Source organism: Artemia sp. Qi Xiang Cuo, chromosome 5 (genome assembly GCF_049724085.1).
Source record: "Artemia sp. Qi Xiang Cuo chromosome 5, ASM4972408v1, whole genome shotgun sequence".
NCBI lineage: Eukaryota > Metazoa > Arthropoda > Branchiopoda > Anostraca > Artemiidae > Artemia > Artemia sp. Qi Xiang Cuo.
In genome coordinates, this window is record NC_142798.1 from 70,958,260 (window position 1) to 70,978,647 (window position 20,388).

The 20,388-nt window shown below is 35.8% G+C and overlaps 1 protein-coding gene across 2 annotated transcripts in view; it reads right to left on the reverse strand.

Moving 5' to 3' along the window:
• Positions 1-20,388, reverse strand: part of Prosbeta7 (proteasome subunit beta type-4) — a 66,732-nt gene that overhangs the window by 25,107 nt on the left and 21,237 nt on the right. For both annotated transcript variants that reach the window (XM_089088966.1, XM_089088967.1), the window contains exons 2-4: positions 9,001-9,123; positions 4,725-4,931; positions 2,674-2,820 (exon numbers count right to left, since the gene is read on the reverse strand). In XM_089088966.1, the coding sequence (XP_088945092.1) occupies positions 2,674-2,820; positions 4,725-4,931; positions 9,001-9,107 (461 nt within the window). In that variant the 5' untranslated portion in view covers positions 9,108-9,123. The remainder of the gene's footprint in view (positions 1-2,673; positions 2,821-4,724; positions 4,932-9,000; positions 9,124-20,388) is intronic.

Consider the following 20,388-nt stretch of genomic DNA (forward strand, 5'->3'; position numbering starts at 1 on the left):
TCAGCGTGTTCCTTTTGTTTGGCATCTCTGCGCTAACGCATTTCAAATTTCTAGGAAACCCTTTCCTACGTTAATCTCTTCATCTCATAAATTTTCCTAGCTAAACTATTAGGGTTTCGTTAGAATATCAATTTATCTCTCCGACTTAAAGCTCCGTGAAGCCGTATTTAAAAATAGAATTTCTATCTCTTTAGACTCCCGCATAATTCCAAGATAACAAGTGATGTCAATTATAATTCCTGACACTAAAGATCAATGAAGCCCCATTTAAAAATAGAATATTAATTTTTCTCTCTGACCTAAAGAACGTTTATCCCTCAGACCTAAGATTAAAGAAGCCTTAATGTTTCTTAATTCTCCCCTTCGTGAATCAATAATTTCCCCTAGCGATTATGTAAATCAAGTTCTCAGGTGCTACTCGTGACAGGACCACGTGGTTTATGGTTTTCCAAGTGAGAAAGTTCCTGTTTTTCCAAGTGAGAAAATTCCTGTTTTTTCATTCTCAGTGAGAAAAACATATAACAGACATGAATTGCTGTTGACATCCGTAAATGTGACAAAGTTCCTGTTTTTTCATTCTCACTGAGAAAACCATATAACAGACATGAATTGCTGTTGACATCCATAAATGTGACAAAGTTCCTGTTTTTCAAATTCTCACTGACAAAAACCATTAAACATCCATGAAAAACATCAAATAAATCGACCCACACACATAACCATCCTTGAAAACAGACATAAATGTGACAAAATTCCTGTTTTTCAAATTCTCATTGACAAAAAACCATAAACCACGTGGTTCTCGTGCCAATATATGGTGTTAAAAAAAATTGTAGGTAGCAGCAGGGGTGTCGTCCCGCGCCTTCTGACCCCTCTCTACTGAGGTCCCAAAGAAAAAACAAATAGGAGAGGACTTTGGCCCTTAAAAAGGGCGTAATAGAAATAAACAACTGCTAGTGTAACCTGCAGCGCAATTTTACTCCGCAGAACTATAAAAAAAAGAAAAAAGTTCAGTTGAGTCGTCACCAGCACATAAGCCTCGGAAATTTTTCTGACAAAGGGCTTAAAATTCTAAGGAGAACTATCTAAAAAATTAGTAGTTCTGCCGATAAACCACATGAAGATAGGCCAAAGTGGCCAGGGGTTTACCCGTAAAGGCTTAAACTGTCACAATATATTCGCTAGAAGTGAGTTTTCATGAAAACAGGGTAGACGATAAAATTCGTTCTGCAATCTTGCCTCTTTTTGAATTCTTGATCAGTATGCCTAAGACTCTATGTAGGCATGCCTTTCCAAAAACTAACCTGACAAGTATGTGTCCAATAAGAGTCACGCATACTCCTGCCAGTTACCCATGCCCCTGCCAGTTAAACATTCGCCTCTCAATTACTTTGACTATCTGTCTTGACTTTTCTCTGTCCTACAGTTACCCAGCGTCTTGATGCAACCTATACAACCTAATGTTAAATACTTAATAACTTCAATTAAAAACCAACGGATTTTGAATTGAATATATATATATATATATATATATATATATATATATATATATATATATATATATATATATCCCCAAAGAAAACACTCAAACATGGTGTTGTAAGTCATAATCTTTCATAAACTGTAATCTTTTCATACACGGTAAGAATTAAAAAATTTTTGAGCTGGTTAACTTTTTTTAAACTACTAATTCCACAGAATGTCGTGTCTTTAAATTTAACATTGGCGATTTTCAAAAATTTTTGAATTAGAACTACAAGTTTTTTTTTACAATTTCTGAACAGACAAGACCCTCTGCATCCCTATTTGTAGCCTATGTAAAAAATAATTCAAAATTTAGGCAAGGTATTTCTTTTGCATAAAACTATCTGCAATGTCTTTAGACAAAGTCTTCGTTTGAAAGAAGATTTTAATTTTACTTATTATATTTACTATATAAGATACTAATTATACTTATTATATTATATTATAATTAATAATCTAATTATATTATAATTAGATTATACTTACACAAAAATATCACTCAAATTTAAATTCAAACTGTGTAATTTTGAGTTGTTTTTTTTTTGGATACACTGCATTCGAATGTCAGATTCAAAACTTGCTTGAACTTGAGGGTGAAGAGATAAGGAAGCTAATAGCAAATTGACGAGTGGCACTGATCTCCCCAAAGCTCAATTTGTAAAATAAACCAAGGAAACAAAAGAAGGGTTCCACTGTCTAAGAAATGAATTTCTATAAATGCAAACCTACACATAACATGTCTTCAGTTGATTTTTTTTTTTAGGGAACTCCTCAACCTTTTTGTTCCCTACTTTTAAGAGGTGTTCCATTAAAAAACTGCATTTACAAAAATACAAGATTAAAAAGTAGTCCGACAATAGGGACACCAATAATTTTTAGAGGCAAAATACTGAAGAGGAGAAATAGAGACCACCCTTCACACATTAACCGGGACAAAAATAAGGAAAAATATTAATAATAAAAATAAAATAATATGATAATATATATCATAAGAACTATCACTAAAAAACAGCAAAGAAAGAAAAAACTATTATGGCCAAAAAAAAATATATAAAAATAACTACCCTAATCGTAAAGCATTAGGAGTCGCAACCATAACCGGGACAAAAATAAGCAAAAAAATAAACAATGAAGATAGAGATCAATTACGGTTCTCCGTCCTGAATTCCAGCGACCACAATGCTATTCCATAGAGGATCAAATTTAGATCGTCTGTTGTAAAGGACTCGAGTTAGCCAGCAATGGAGTGAATTCGGCATAAGTTGAAACCCATCGTCCATATTTTCATCATTAATGCTAGAAATTGATCAATTGAAATAATAAAAATTTATATATATATATATACTCAATAGAGGTATAACAGAAAAAAATTGTGTCACTATACCAAAAACTAAATGAGCTAATTAGAAGCCAAATTGATTAATTCCGCTTACTGATTTTATTTCCAGCACTCAAACTGACTCTTAACTTAACGTGTTTCTTGAAAAAGTTCCCCAAAAACAGGGGTTTCCGCCCGGAAATGGGAAAAGACCATTTGACATTGTACATACTAAAGCTTATTTTTCAGTTTTTGAAGCCAATATGACTAAATTAATACTAAATGTCCTTAAACATTTTGACCATACCAAAGAGGATGGGCAATGGATTAAAGAAGAATTGTTGGCAATCTAATCATGGGTGTAACATTATTTAACGGCTGCTATCACCATTGACAGTCCAATGTTCCGCACAAGAACTAGAATAATTCAAGACAAGGATAAATTGAAAACATTAATTTTGGCTTCCATTAGAGTTCTAGGCTTAAATGAACTCGACCTAACATTTTTCAAAAGTAGGCCGATTCTCTCTTTTTAAGCTATTTTTTTCTTATTGTTTATAAAATAGCTAGGGCTAGGTTAGCATGTATAACACAGGCTAGTTAAAAATAGTACACTAAATGGCCTGTATTCACTCAGCCATTTTGGCAAGACTGGTTCTTTTAAGTGGTTTTTGGTATGGTTAATATTGTCATACTCTCTCAAAAAACGTTGTTACTTCGTAAAAATATACGGTTTGAGACAAATGAAAGTGAACCCTAAGACTTTGTTGCGCATGATATATATATATATATATATATATATATATATATATATATATATATATATATATATATATATATATATATATATATATATATATATATATATATAAAACACAAGAAAATTGCAATACTAAAATTTTAAAAGTACTGGGTCTTGGGATATCCTGTGTAAAAAATAGAGGAGATTATAAATATGGAAAACCCAATATAAATTTAATAATACTTAGTTCAAAGATTAAACATTTAGCACAGTTTAATAATAACACAAAAAGGAATCAATTACAATTAGCATTCTGCAAAAAAAAAGAAGAAAAAACGAATAGTCAACAGGAACTTAGCATTGATACAATAGCAAGTTTTATCATTTATCCTTTCCATTCTTCAATATAGAGAGCTTTATTATTTTTTTTCAGAAACTAGCTTACCCGTCGCGCATTGCTGCGATCTCGAAAGAAATAAAATTCAAGGACCCCCCCCCCACAGAAAACTTCCCCTCTCCCAAGTAAAATCTCCTCCACGTATTGATAACGTTAATATTCTTAAGCCTGAACAGTATTTGAAATTAACGAAACTGTGTAACACCAAATTCAGACAATTTATTAAAAAAAAATTTTATGATTTTTGGAAGTGTGTTAGATGACATAAATTTATAACTAATTAACCTGTTGATTTAACATCCACAAAAAAAATCATGCCTAAAACTTTCACAATAGGGTACTCAGAAACTTCCAAAGTTTCTTGGCAATCAGATGAACAATGTAGCAACACATACAGGACACACAGACATGCACTCCATTTAGGAAGGCGTCATAACATCTAACCGTCAGGAGCACTAACGTCATTTCGTCTACAAAATCCGTCATAACATCGACAAAAATCCGTGAGAACCAGTAACCGTCAGAACATCGACACGTCAGTTCATCGACAGTCACAATCGCTACCCGTCAGAACGTCGACAGTCATAACATCTAAAAAAAATTTCTAAAGTCTCCATTTGCGCCAATAGTGGTATATCATAACAAACAAAAGACTTACCAAACAAACAGTATCAAACAAAGTATCAACAGTATCAGTATTAACCGTATCTAACAAACAAACAGTATCAAAACAAAAGACTTACACTTTCTCTTCAATTATTTCTTGTAAATACTGGAAATCCGCAAAGTCTCCATTTGCACCAATAGCAGTATATTCATTTACTTTCATCAATCTAGAGATTCCCTTAAACCTCGCCATTGAACCATATGATACTAATGTGTCAGCTGCGATCATCACACCCCCATCATAGCAAAGGCCAATAACAGAAGAACCAGTAGCAGATGGGCTCCTAAAAATAAATAAACGGTAGTAAGTTAAGACCAGATTATAAACCCCCCCACTCCGAGGATAACAGTTTCTGTTTAATTACAGCAAAGGCCAATAACAGAAGAATATTAGTGACCGAAAGGTTCATATAAATTAGCAACGGATGGTAAGTTTGGACCAGATTATGATTTCCTCCCAAATAGAAACAATTTTTGTTTAATTATCAGGGTGGCGAATGGTGTCCAAAAATCTCATTTATGTTACGTCCTGCTCTTGCTACAAGGTCTTACATTTTTGACCAGTGTGCTTGTGCACTGTGAAGCTTTTAAGAACTGTACCAAACGCCCCAATATTGAAACAAACAGTCTCATAAAATGAATTTTCCTGGTAAATAAGCATACTTCTTCTTATTTTTCCCTCCAAGTTCTTTATAGTTTCCAATGGGGTGCCAGGATTTAAATAAAATGAAAGCTTAGCTTTTCATAAATATTAAAAAAAATAGAAGTTTTTTCAACTGAAAGTAAGAAACAACATTAAAACTTAAAACGAACAGAAATTATTACGTATATGAGGGGGTTCGCCCCCTCGTCAATACCTCGCTCTTTACGCTAAAGTTTGAATTTTGTTCCAATTCTTTAAGAATGACTCCTGAATCACAAAGGCCGTTTAATTAGAATAAATAGCTCTTTTGAAAGTACTAAAAAACTTTAGCGTAAAGAGCAAGGTATTGACGAGGGGGTGAACCCCCTCATATACGTAATAATTTCTGTCCGTTTTAAGTTTTAATGTTGCTCCTTACTTTTAGTTGGAAAAACTTGTTTTTTTTTATTTAATTTCTGATCGTTTTTTAAATAATACTAGGTAATCCGGCATCTCCTTTATGAAAAATTTCCTTCCCCCATAAAAAGATCCTCCTACGTGCCCTCGTCCCCTTCCCGACAAAAAAAAATCCCCCTGAAAACGTCTGTATACTTCCCAATAACCAATACTATATGTAAATAATGGGCTAAGTTCATAACTTGCAGCCCTTCCCCCGGGGACTGTGGGGATTAAGTCACCATCAAATGGGAGGGGGTTTAGTTGCCCACCAATTTTTTGGTCACTTAAATACAGCACTAGAACGTTTAATTTTGGTTCGAATGAGCCATCTCTCGATATTCTAGGACCACTGGGTCGATATGATCCCCTTTATAAAAAAAAAAAAAAATATACAAAATTCCACATTTTTGCAGATAGGAGCCTGAAACCTCTACAATAGCATTCTCAGATACGCAGAATCTGGTGGTGTGATTTTCATTAGGATTCTATGACTCTTAGGGGTTGTTTCCCTCTTTTTTTCGAAAATACGAAAAATTTCCCCAGGCTTGTAACTTTTGATTGGTAAGACTAAACTTGATGAAACTAATATATTTGAAATCACCATGAAAATCCGATCCTTTTGATGTATCTATTGGAATCAAAATGATGGTAAGTTCAGACGAGAATATGATTCGATCCAAAGAAAAACTTGGGGAAGAGTATGATTCCTTATTAGTTGAGAAAGAGTATAGATAATATATTCAATATAGGATTGAATCTTGTGGTATGGCTTTATAAAAATCTGATTACTTTTTTAAGGCATTCCAAATATAGCTATAATATTTTCAAGAGCACTTTGAGCAGTTTGAAGCAAAATATACATTTTAGCACAAATTTGATGTTAAACCTTGTTGAAACAAAAAATTACAGAAAAATTTCAGCTTGTGAAACCCAAGGACCAAAAGCAGGTCCCCCTGCCCCAACTTCTTGTATGTAGACTTGTGTACTTCTTCCAACAAGATGGACAAAAGCCAACTTTTCCAACTTCTTGTATGTAGAATTGTGTACTCCTTCCAACAAGATGGAAAAAAGTGTGAGAAGTATGCTTAAGGAGGAATGATGCGCACCGTCACATGGGTAAGGGCACAAAAATAATTCAAATATTTCATTTAAAATTTGTGGTTTCGAAGATAGATCATGCAAAAAAGGAAACTATTTTGTGCGTTAAATTTTATCACCATAGATAATCAGTCTAAAGTGTGACAAGTACTTTTAAGAATTTATAAAGTGAACTGCAACATCTTTAGAAATGTTAAAAAAACCTCTCCTCCCGAAGGAAATTACTCTACACCCCCTGAAAAGTGACAGAAACTAAAGCACAATCCTTCTATCCCCTCAAGATTTTCCCAGGGTGGATTCACTCAGTCTTCCTAGGGTGGAGCCCTTGCAATCATTCCTGCTAGTTGGTCAAAAAGAAATTCTTATTCATCAAAACCATCAAACATTGATGAATTAAATTTCTTTATCTCAATTCCATCACGTCAGTATTTTGACTCTACATTTTCAATCACACAATTCAGGCTGTCCAAAACAGCAGATCAGCTGACAAACTTCAGATAACGTAAAGCCTCTTGGACATCCCCATTAATTGCACTTTTTGGTCTCCAGCAACAGAAATTCACTTAATATGTTATCTATAATATTCCTGTGGTTCCTGTTGAACATAATATATGTTCAATATTCTATAATGTTCAATAATGTTTATTTCAATATATGTTCATTAATGTTGTTATTCCTGTTGAATATATAATGTTCCTGTTAACATTCCCACTCAAGATGTTTTAGTGGGTTAACAAGTACTATTGGGAATTCCCGCAAAATTTTAAATCTACACACTCAATAAGAGCAACTCCAATAAAGTCATTTCCAGCAAATCCTTCCTCCTCATAAAAATACAATATATATATATATATATATATATATATATATATATATATATATATATATATATATATATATATATATATATATATATATATATATATATATATATATATATATATATATATATATATATATATATATATACATATATATATATATATATATATATATATATATATATATATATATATATATATATATATATATATATATATATATATATATATATATATATATATATATATATATATATATATATATATATATATATATACTGACCTAAATACATTGCCCACTTGCTGAAAGTCACCCTCATTTTCTTGGTTATTTTTTAACTATATTTTCTTTTCTTTTTTGTCAAATTTCGAACAACCACACGTCACTCCTTTTTTTCCTTTTAGGTAAAAAATAAATAAGGAAGGAAGAAACTCTAAAATAAACAGGCAAATCCAATACTTAAACATTTAAACGTGGACTCTCATCTAAGCTTTGCACCTGAAGATTCCAAACATACCCAAGGTTTCAAAACAAAATCTCCTCCCCAGTGTCGAGCTGTGTTGATAGAAAAGACTCCCCCTCCTCATCCAATGTAAATTAATGCAGCACCATTAAAGATCACAAAAATATATTTGAAAAATTCTTGACATTATTTTTATCCAAAAAAGTAAAATTTTCCAATTAGTAAAATATGAAGCTCTTCAGATGTGAAGAGCTGTAAGATTCAAGAATCCTTTGAGGCAGATTCCAAACATACCCAAGGGTCCAAAACAAAAGCCCCTCCCCAGCGTCGAGCTGTGTTGATAGAAAAAAGACTCCCCCTCCTCATCCATCCAATGTAAATTAATGCAGCACCATCAAAGATCACAAAAATATATTTGAAAAATTCTTGACATTATTTTTATCCAAAAAAGTAAAATTTTCCAATTAGTAAAATATGAAGCTCTTCAGACGTGAAGAGCTGTAAGATTCAAGAATCCTTTAAGGGAGATTCCAAACATACCCAAGGGTCCAAAACAAAAGCCCCTCCCCAGTGTCGAGCTGTGTTGATAGAAAAATACTCCCCCTCCTCATCCAAAGTAAATTAATGCAGCACCATTAAAGATCACACAAATATATTTGAAAAATTCTCGACATTATTTTTATTCAAAAAAGTAAATTTTCCAATTAGTAAAATATGAAGCTCTTCAGGTGTGAAGAGCTGTAAGATTCAAGAATCCTTTACGGAAGATAATCAATCCTCTATATCTCCCTCATTATTGTGCCATTCTTCAGTACAATGCTTATATGGGTGTATATGCCTGTGTAGCATTATGCTATTTTGGTAAATAAATGATACTTCAATAACTTACTGGGTTACACTGACAGGCTTTCGAGATGACACAGTAGAATTACCAGGGAAGTTGTAGAGATGACCAGGTGTGGGGCCATTATGCCATAGAGGTGGAGCTATATCCATACTTCAAACAAGAACACTGCAAAATAGAATTCCAAAATTAGATAATTTCGGAGACCAAACTGCCTTTCCATGACAATAATTAAAAGTTCAAATAGGAAAACAATCCTTTTAATAGACAGTGCTTCACAAACAGTGATAGGAATTCGCAAAAAAATACCAGATATTTACTGATGACGGTAACTGCATATGTGACCAAAATATCTGGTATTTTTGTGAAAATCTATCACACTGTTTGTGAAATACTGTCTATTAAAAGGATTTTATCCCTATTTGAACTTACATTTGTTCCCAAAACTAACAATCAGGAAATCAACAATCATGAAGCTCAAATTGCAACTCTAGCTGCATGTGTACCCAAGTCCCCAGCTATACAAATACCTACTTTTAAACAAGAGTTTTGCATCCAAATTTTAGTAAAATATGGGCTCTGTTGAAAACAAGGCGACACACAGATTCCCATGAAAACCAATAAGTGCACATGTTTCATCTTCATCAGTTAGTGTTCAAGGGCTTTTGAAGTCAGTAACAATACATACAAGGCAATAACTACAATATAAGCATCCTAAAACAAAATGAAGTATTTAGCATATATTAGTTTTAGTTTTATTATACACTGAGCTTTCCTGGAAACAAAGTGTAATTTATCTTTTTTTAAAAAAAAAAAAAAAATAAATAAATCAAAATACAGCTCCAGCTCACAAAAAACTTCAATTTCAACATTAGTATATATGTAAAATTGACATAACTATTTACTGACTGTAGTATTTCTCTATTTAAGATTTATTTAGACACAGGCACCTACAAAATAATAAAGCATAAGCACAAGCAATAATAAAGCATAAGCACAAGCAAGGGCAGCAAACACAAGCAAGGTAGGCAAGCATCAACAGAAGCACAGGCACAATTCTTCTTCTTCTAATTCACTGCAGGCGGGCTATTCAGTTGATACTATTTAGCCCTCTTCTTTTTGCTTGACTCTGTGGGCTACATAGCTACTGTCTTGCTTGTCTCTTATTTTTTAGATATTTTCAGATATCTTTTAGCAGATCTTTTGACTCAAGGAGTTCGATTATAAGACTATAGATCTCGATTTCTGTGCTGTGTCTGCAGGTATAGTTGTCTAGGCTCTTGGCTGATAGTGAGATTTTGTGGTGTTTGAAGTATTTTAACAGTTTACAAAGCAAGGCATGTTGTGCAGATGTCAGCATATTACATTCAAATAGACAATGGTCAATTGTTTCATTATTCATATTACAATGCCTGCAAAGAGGGGACAGGGGAATTGAACCACTTGAATTAGAAAGCTTATATGAGAATGCAAGGAAATTTAGTCCATTTGTTCCACAACGAATTCTATGATAAGTTTTAGAAAGATACTTATTGGGAAAGGGGGAAAGGATAGGATTAATCTTATTAAAAGTAATATCTGATAGCCTCCATCGGTAAATATTTCTAATTGGAATTGGTCTCCCACTCGGCTGGTCAATATTTATTGTATTTTTTACTATTTGATCAACCTGAGGATTACCACTTATGCCAAAGCGGCTAGAAATATACTGAAAATAAGTTTTTATGCCACTTGATGCATGATTATAAATCATACTGAGACAATGTCCAACTTATTTTGGGGAACTGAGGCCAGCAACTCAAGGCTTAATAGAGGGTCGGAATAGAGGATACTGTTACTCAAATTTGCAATCAAACGTTGGTTTTGCTTAAGGTGTTCTAATGCCATGATTATGGCATTTAATTCAGCAGACATTATAGATAAATTATTAAATAATCTTTCGCCCATTGCAATATTCAGGTGAGGAAGGAAAACACCACTTGCAACCTTCTCATTCATTTTTGACCCATCAACAAACATTTGGAAGTGATTTTTATAGGTAATTGTATTAAGTTCTGCAAATTTATTCTGGACAAAAGCAATGGGGGTTAAATCTTTATTCCACTTTGAAAATTCAGTATTTATTATGGGAATTGACCAATTCCATGGAGGGGAATTGGCACAAGCACAAGATCATATCGCTTCATCCTCCTTCTTCCATAATTCTAAAGACTCATCATACTAATTCCCCGAACTATGAATCACTCATTGCAGACGGCGCTAGGCTTGCGTCTTCTTTGTATTATTTCACTAACTGATAAGACGACATAATAAACTGTTGTGGCTATTCCGTTCTTGGTTCTATGATGCACTTCAACTAAATAGACGCAGTGGATACTGCTGAGGGTTACAAGTTCAATAGAGCAGGGGGTCTTACAATTCGGCCGGACCTTGTAGAGGTGTTACCTGCCCCAGCACTATCAGGATCAGCATTTTCTTTGCAGTGGTGATCGGTTAAGTTATCTGGCCCGGCGCGACGTTCAGAATCAATGCTGGTCCCAGTGGCATTCCATATCCTGGTGTCCCACATCGTCTCCAGTGTATTATCGCTACTCTGGGGAGGATGATCTAGGAGAGAAGACTCACGTATGTGTTTTCTGTTTCTTCTCAGTTCTTTGCCTTCTCTTTGCAAAAGGCGGTAGGATCTTGGGCTTTCAGCCATCACTATCCACGGGCAGTGTCCCAGACCCTGTTGGATTGCTTTTGATACAGGATGGTGTCGCCAGGTTTTACTGACTTCAAGGTTTTGGCATGTTGATCATAGCTCGTTTTTTGACGTGTCTGTGCTTCTGTGTGGTGTCGTCTGAATTCTTCAGTTGGAACTACCTTCTTTTGCTGGTGATCTGGAGCACATGGGACAGTGGACCGCAACTGGCAGCTCATTAACAGCAGAGATGGTGATGCGAACCCATCTACTGGCGTATTCCTATATTCGAGTAGAGCAAGATAAGGGTCATCGTTTTTTTTCAGTAGACTTCGCGAGAATCTGTTTACATGTCTGGACGGTTTTTTCGGCAAGTCCATTAGATTGTGGAAAGTTTGGGCTTGATGCGACATGTTTGATGCCCCAGTCGGATGTGAATTTTTGAAACTCAGAGGAGGTGTACTGGCTTCCATTGTCTGTCATCAATGAATAGGGGATACCATGCCTTGCAAAGTGTGATTTGAGCTTTGCGATGACTTCACCTGAAGTCATATCTTTGAGTCTGTCCACCTCAAAAAACCTACTATGATAATCAACAAAAACCTGGTAAGTTGTGCCCTTCCAGCTGAATAGGTCTGAGGCGACATACTGCCGTGGTAATTGCGATATCTTAGTCGGGATAAGGGTTTCTTTCTGATTGTTCTGACTGAACTTCATACATGCAGAACATGTTTGGATTATTCTTTCGATGTCTGCATTCAGACCTGGTCAATAGACAAGCATTCTTGCTCGCTGCTTGGTTTTTCCAATCCCTAGATGAGACGCATGCAGTTGTTTTAGTGTGTCGGACCTAAGTTTCTCAGGGATTACTATTCTCTCGCCCTTGAATATAATGCCATTTTGAAAGGTAGGCTCCTTCTGGACTGTCCAGTATGGCAAAAGATCTGTACTGCAGAGCTTGCGGCTTTTTGGCCATCCCTTGCTTGTGATGCAGGACAGTTTAGCCAGCTGAGGGTCTTCCTGCGTTTCCCGTGAGTTTTGTGTTGCTGACAGGAAGAAATCTAACAACTTGATGAATATAGATTTCCAGCTCCCTATGCGGGCTCTCATCAGTGTCAGCAAGATGTAATCTTGATAACGTATCTGCTATGGGTATCTCTTTTCCAGGTCGGTAAGTAAAGGTCAGATCATATGGTTGAATTTGTAGCATCATTTTCTGAATTCTTGGCGGCGCTTTCGTAAGAGGCTTTGACAGTATAGCCTACAGTGGATGGTGATCCGTACTGACGCTTATTTTCCTGCCATATAGACAATGGTGAAAATATCTACAACCAAAAACAATAGCATACAACTCCTTCTCGAGTTGTGAGTACTTCTGTTCAGTTGTGTTAAACTTGGATGCATAAGCAATGGCATTTCCTTCCGACAAGATGTATGCTCCAAGGCCATGTGAAGAAGCGTCAACAGTGAGATCTAGCATTTTGCAAGTTGGGTTGAAGAAACTCAGGTGTGATACCATTGACTTCTTAACTGCCTTTAAGGCTTTGTTATGTTTCTCTTCCCAGATAATTTCTTTCTGCTTTAGAAGATCTCACAAGTCCTTTTTTTGCAAGGAAAGATTAGGGATGTATTTAGCCAAGAAGTTCAACATTCCTAGCAAAGTGGCCAATTCCTCCTTGTTGTTTGGTCTTGGCATGTCATTGATTGCACACAGTTTTTGTGGATTGGGTTGCATTCTGCTTGAGCTCACAATATGTCCGAAGTAGGACACACTTTGTACACAGAAGGTGCGCTTCTCTTGATTGAATTGTATCCCTTTGGCTCTTGTTCTTTTCAGTACGGTGGAGAGTCGCCTATCATGCTCTTCTATAGTTGAGCTGTAAACCAGTAGGTCATCGACAATGACTGCAAACCCGTCTAACCCTTCAAAGGCTTCTTCAATTTTCCTTTGTAACTCGTCTTGTGCTGAAACTATCCCAAAAGGCATGCTTTTGAAGCGGTATCTACCATGAATAGTATTGAAGGTTGTCATAAAAGACGATTCGTGATCCAAGACAAAGCGACCAGTAGCCAGATCTAGCGTCCAGCTTGCTGAAGTATTTTGTTCCATGTAATTTCGTGGTTATATCTTCGAGAGTAGGTATGGGGTAGAATGGGCGCTTGATGGATTTGTTCAGGTCCACACGATCAATGCAGATTCTTAAGCTCCCATCCTTTTTTTCAACAGCGACCATGACATTTACACATTCCGTGGGTGTGGTTACCTTCATTGTTGCTGACATTATCCGTGGTTGGTTCATTTTTTATGTTCATCACCAACTTCACTAGGTTCATATCAATGCTCGATCTGAAGCAAAGGATTGGTAACGAGTCGGCTTCGACTACATAAAAAGGTACCTTTTCTGGTGCTGACGAAAGGTAGGTACATTTGACTTGGCAAGTTCCTCTCACTGGAATTCTGGAACCACAGTAGCTAGTCAGTTTCTGAGTTGATGGAATGATGTCTGGTTTGGGTTTAAGTAAGTCAAAGTACTTAGCAGGGAGAATGTTAGCTTGTGCGCCAGTATCTAGTTTAAAACGAACTGGAATCTGATTGTTGATACTAAGCATGACAAAAGCTTCATCCCTACCGTCAGTCGTCTCAATTGCGTGCAGGAAGATTTCATCTTCTGTCTCCTCGCATCCTAAATTGCTGATGTTATCATCTGCGACAGCATCAACGGCTTTTGAGCTTTTGCAAACACGTGCAAAATGGTTAGGGTTTTTGCACTTGGGAAAAGTCTTCCCTTTGGCTGGGCACAAATGGTTTGGCGTGAGCTCCCCACCACAGAAATAGCAGACTCGGGATTTTAGAGGGCCTAAATATCTATGGTCCTGTTTGTTTCTTTCCATAGAATGGCGTATACTCCTATGCAGTAGGTCTACTTCCTTCTTTATGGTAGCCTCTTTTCCTTCAAACGTTTTCAATTGCGCCTGGGTCGTTTCGTACAGTCTATATTTCTGTTCTGCTGTTTGCAATGTAAGAGAGTTTCCCTCTATCAGTAGCCGTTCTCTTATTGGGGTATCTCGTATTCCACAAACTATACGGTCTCGTACCATTTCATCGGGTTTATCATACCCACATGGTCTAACTAGCTTTTTCAGTTCTGTAATGAAGTTTTCAATAGTCTCTAGGTTCGTTTGATCTCTCTTGTGGAACAAAAATCTTGCAAAAAGGCTATTTGTTTTTGGTGCCACATATTCAAGAAACTTCGTCAGATAGACCTCAATCTTGTCAGAGTCATCATCACGTGCTGGGAATGTGTCACAGATTTGTGTCAAAGACCTTCACTGACTTCCCCGACAGTGGGCTGCTGAACATGAGCTTGGCATTCTTTTCAAACCTTTTCCATTCATCACTAAGACATGCGGCATCCCAGTTTATTGTTGGCTGCTCTACATCCATGGCTGCTTTTGAGGAGTGCTTCTGTGTGGTTGGTCTGACCCCACTTCTGACACCATGTAGTATTTCTCTATTTAAGATTTATCTAGACCCAGGCACCTACAAAATAATAAAGCATAAGCACAGGCAATAATAAAGCGTAAGCACAAGCAAGGGCAGCAAACACGAGCAAGGTAAGCAAGCATCAACACAAGCACAGGCACAAGCACAAGATCATATTGCTTCACTGACTTCTCTTATTTCACCAGCCATGATCTTATCAGCATTCTACCAACCACTTACAGGCTAAGAACCTTTTTTATAGCTATTTTTCTCATGTTAAGTTTCAGCTGACTTTCTTTTTATTGAAGTCCTCTTCCTGTAACGAGATATGTGAGCTGTTTGCCTACAACTCTAGAGATGTTGAGATAGACCTTTTTCATTTAAGCCTTCAAATGGCAGACTGGAAATTTCTAGTTCTACACTAATCAACAGGGTCTGATCTCCCAGGCTATTGGTTATAATTGTTAGGTTATGAGACTGTGAGCAGTTTAGTTGCTTGAGTTTACCTTGTGTTGAGACCACAGTACCCTAAAATAGGTAGTGATCAATATTGCACTGGCAAATTTACATAGCAGAGAGAGCAAGAATTGCAGGAACTAAAGATTAGGAATGACAAGGCTTGGAGGTTTGGACCAGTAGCATTTGCACAGAGTCTATGATACATTTGAGCATAGATTTTGGGGGAAATGCTGTGAGGAAGTTCCTTCTCGTTCTTCTCATGTTTAGTTTTTTTTTTCTACTTTATAGTGTTTTGCCCTATTCTTACTTCTCTTGTCTTAACACATTGAAGTACAAGAGTGTTATTTGGCTACAACACCAGATATGTTGAGATAGCCATTTGACCTCTAGGCATTCAAATTTCAGACTCATATAATAAACAGCCTTTCCTCCTTGAAAGGATCTGATCTACCAAGTACCTAGTAATAGGTGTCAGCTTGTAAGAATTGAAGCAGTTTGCTAATTTGAGTTCATCTTATTTCTCTTTTGTTGTGACAAAATTCCTCTTAACAAATACACAAAGTTAGGGATTTGGAATAAAGAAGCATGGAGGTTCAAACCAGAAGCACTTGCATGGGTACCATGGTACATACAAAAATAGACTTTAAAGTGAAAGGGGTAATTTCAAAAGAATTTTTCTTGATAGGGGGCTTCAGGATTATACAACAAGCAATCTCTCTCTCTAGGGAATGGGCCTATCATTTGTGTAGTCTATTTAGGAATGTCTTTAATGATTCTATCACTACAATAATTTCCCATAATTCCTATATGGTTTGAAATATATTGGAACTATGCTTGGATTTGAATATGTTGAAAATAACTTTAATCTAAAAAAAATGTAATAGAATATCTTGTTTTGTTTCAAGATCAGAAGCCAGAAGTTCTAGACTATATTTGGAATCACCATTACCTCAGACACTGCTAGGTCTTTACCAAAGCTTATTTCCATTTTGTGATAAACAATACAAGACACTATACAACAAAGATTCTGCAACCAGTCTATGAGATGATTCACATTCCATTTGTAATATAGCCAGCTCAGTCATCTTTTGTGGTAAGCTGAGACAGAAACTATACACATGACCAAAAGTGATTCTTTAGACTTAACTCTGCATATAAAAATTGTTTATGTATTGGAATATAAAATGATTCTAGATTATATCAGTTAGCATTGACCTAGGGATTAGTTAATTAATAATATCCCCAGATACAGTCTTGGGTGAGTATACCCTGAAACACTGTCACATACTTTATTATGAAAATAATTATTAGAGAATGTGATTATTCCCAAATAAAATTACAAGGTTATTATCAAAGAGTAATTGTTGTAATACAGAAGACCCCAAGATTTTATTCAACCCAGGTGGATTGTATAAATAAACTTTTAGTTTTTTTTTTCTAATTTATCAAGTATTCATATATTTAATATTTTCAAATGTATAGGTAAAATGAATTTGGTGTAATGCAATGTATTCCTTTAAACCATAATATTCAAGGATACAGATTATCACAACAAAGGTCACAACATACTGAGACCTTAAAGACCATCATCACTGAGTTGTAATGCTTAAGAATGTATAGACTGTGATTACCAAAGTTGTATCAACTTTTAGGGCAAACAGACCAAATATTAAGGTCATAACACATTTGGAGGGTATAGACCATCATTACTATGGTAATAATGCCTTTGGAGCATACATACTAAATACTATGGTCATAATACCCTATGAGCATAAAGATCATCATTACTAAGACCATAACACCTTAGAGCATATGGAACAAATACTAACATCATAACACCTTTGGAGTGACCATTGATCACAGACCATTGATCACAACACCCTGCAGCATACAGACTCAATATATGGTCATAATGCCTTCAGAGCATACAGACTGCCATTTCTAAGGCATGATGCCTAGGTAGGCTACAAAAGTCATTTCTTGATGAAGAGAATGTTATTTATGATCACTGTTATAGCAACCAATCCTGATAAAAAAATATCTATAAGCATTAATAAGAATTTACTTTTTACAGATGGATAGTCAAGATGTAATTTTGGAAAGGCTACAAAAATTACAGAATGAAATGGAAAGCATGAAATATGGATTTGGCAAAAGGACCTTTTGAAACAACAGCTTATTACATTACCATATTTCCCCATGCTGAAAAACATGTCAAGTCGTGCTCAACAGATCTGCAGTTAACAACAAAAATAAATCATTACCTTAAAATTACCTTAAATCGCACTTGCTAGCGATAGGACGAATCCTGTGTCCGCCAGCTTCAGTGATGATAGTTAATCATCATTTGTGGCGTCCCAAATGGTGCACCACGGTTTGTTGAGCCACTCTCTATCCACTGATGACTTAAACGCATCCACGCTGGTAGAGGTTACTGTTTTGACCCCCTTGACATTCCAGGTTGAGCAAGACATAACAAATGCCACAATGCACTCATGAGAAAGGATAATATCTTGAGATCAATCCATGACTCAAGAAATTAAAAATGAACTGAGATCATCATCTTTAGAATATGAGTTTCTGTTTTCTGCCAACTTTAAAGAACTGACTCATCGAATGATGCTTTACAGGGTTGAAGAAAAACAGTTTTTTAATATTTCTCCAGAAACTCATTATAAGCAGCTGCTAAAAAGAAATATGATCCATAACAGAGTCAATGAGTTGTTTATGATCCAGACCAAAAGAAACCAAAATATGAAGAAAATCAGTCATTTATTCCTACCAAAGAAATCAAAGTCATCCTAGCCAAGTGGTTGGTGTGCTGGATTTGGAATCTAATGTTCAACAGGCAAGGGTTTGAATCCTAGTGTATCCAATTATTTGGTTTGTAATGGGGGTCAGTTGCGTGACTATAAGCTCAGCCAGAGTCAACCCAGCTCTAAATGGGTATCGGGAGAAATCTGGGAATGGTAAGCAGGAAGGGTGTGCAATAGCACAGGATGGCTGGCTCCCATCCCTCCATTGTACTTCCTGGTTGAAGGGCCTTGAGATGGAGATCAGCACTGCCGGTTTGGACTTTAAGGGTTTAATGCTGTATCCTTTACCTTTTCTTTACACCAAAGATATATTTAAACAGTAAGAAGGTTGTACCTCTACTCCATCCCAAAAGACCAGAACAAGAAAACAGTCAATTACTCAGCTTGTAACTATTTGTCACACTTTGTACAGGATTGGAAAAACATAACAGATGACAAAATTTATTCTTGATGCCATCAAGGAGGGCTATTGTCTGAACTTCAAATATATAATATAAAAAGTCCAAAACAAGTTGTCTCCAGGATTCTACAGTAATTTTTTTTTCTAATTTGGAAAAAAAAGGAAACAAAGGTTGGAGCTCAGTAATAGGACTATCTTCTCTAAATTAATTTTTAAATGTGACAACTTTCAAAATGGAACACCAGGCTACAATACTAGATGCAAAACATGAATCAAATTGGGCAGTATCAATAGATCTAAAAGATGCCTATTGGCACATCAGCATTTGCAGAACCATTGGAAATACCTAATGTTCATGTTCAGACAACAAATCTATCGATTCAAGGTACTGCCATTTGGGCTAGTATCATATTCAGCCAGTTTCTGTTGTGTGATTGATGTCATCACAAGCTAAAGTCACCTTCAAGCAATCGAACTACATGCCAACATGGATATTTAGTTCAGTGGAACTACCAAATTTTGATAGTGCAGAACAATATAAAAAACATGATCATTCCTCTTCACTAACTTGGTTTCAGGTTGAGCTAAAAATCAGAATTAAAACCAACACAATGAATTGTATTCCTTGGATTTTTGACAGATGAAGGTATTCCTAAATCCAGCTTGGAGCTAAAGAAGGTATTCCTAAATCCAGAGAAGATTCAGAACTTGTTCTATACAGTCAGTTCAGCCCTAAAGAAATTGCTTACCTTTATGAAACAACTAATGAAGATGATTGGGCTAATCAATGCAGCCTCAAGAGCAATTCCATTGAACAGACTACATCTCAGAAAATGCCAGTTACTAACACTCTGATTATGGGACAGATTATGAAGCAGCACAGATATTCACATCCCAGTTACACCAGACATGAAAGAAGCCTCTTCACCATGGCTGAACTAATATTGGCTGAATCAAGGCCTTCTTCTCAAGCCTCTGTTTGTCTCCAAAACAACAGTCACTGATGGCTTGGTAAGGTGGTTATATAGAAGAACCACATCAGGACTCTCCTGGGGCTTAGTCTCTAGAGGAAACCCCTCTTCATATAAATTATCACAAGATAAAACCAGCAACCAATACCATCAAAGCCTTTGTTAAAGAGCTAAGAAACAAGGTAGTCATGGTAGCAAGAGACAACTCAACAATAGTCAATTACATAAACAAAGAGGGTGGGACCCTATGTTCTCCCTAGAGGAAGAATTGTTAAAACTCTTCAGATTGCAATAGACCTGAACATTCACTTGAGAACAAGACAACACTGATATTGAGTTTATAAGAAGGTCTGACCTTGAATCCTTGTTTACATCAGTAGTGTCAAATAGTAGGACAGTTTATTATCTTGTTATTTGTCCGAAAAGCCAGTTTGCATGTGACCCTGTTTGTGTATTTTATAAGCCCCCTCCTTTTTGAACATATCTGTTCTGCAATTTGTTTGATCAGCTTTATTGTACGGTGCCTTCTTTAAAAAACGTATTTGTGTTTCCGAACATTTTTTAATTCTAATATGTTAAATATTGGATCAAGTGATGAATGTGACCATCTCTTTGATGTG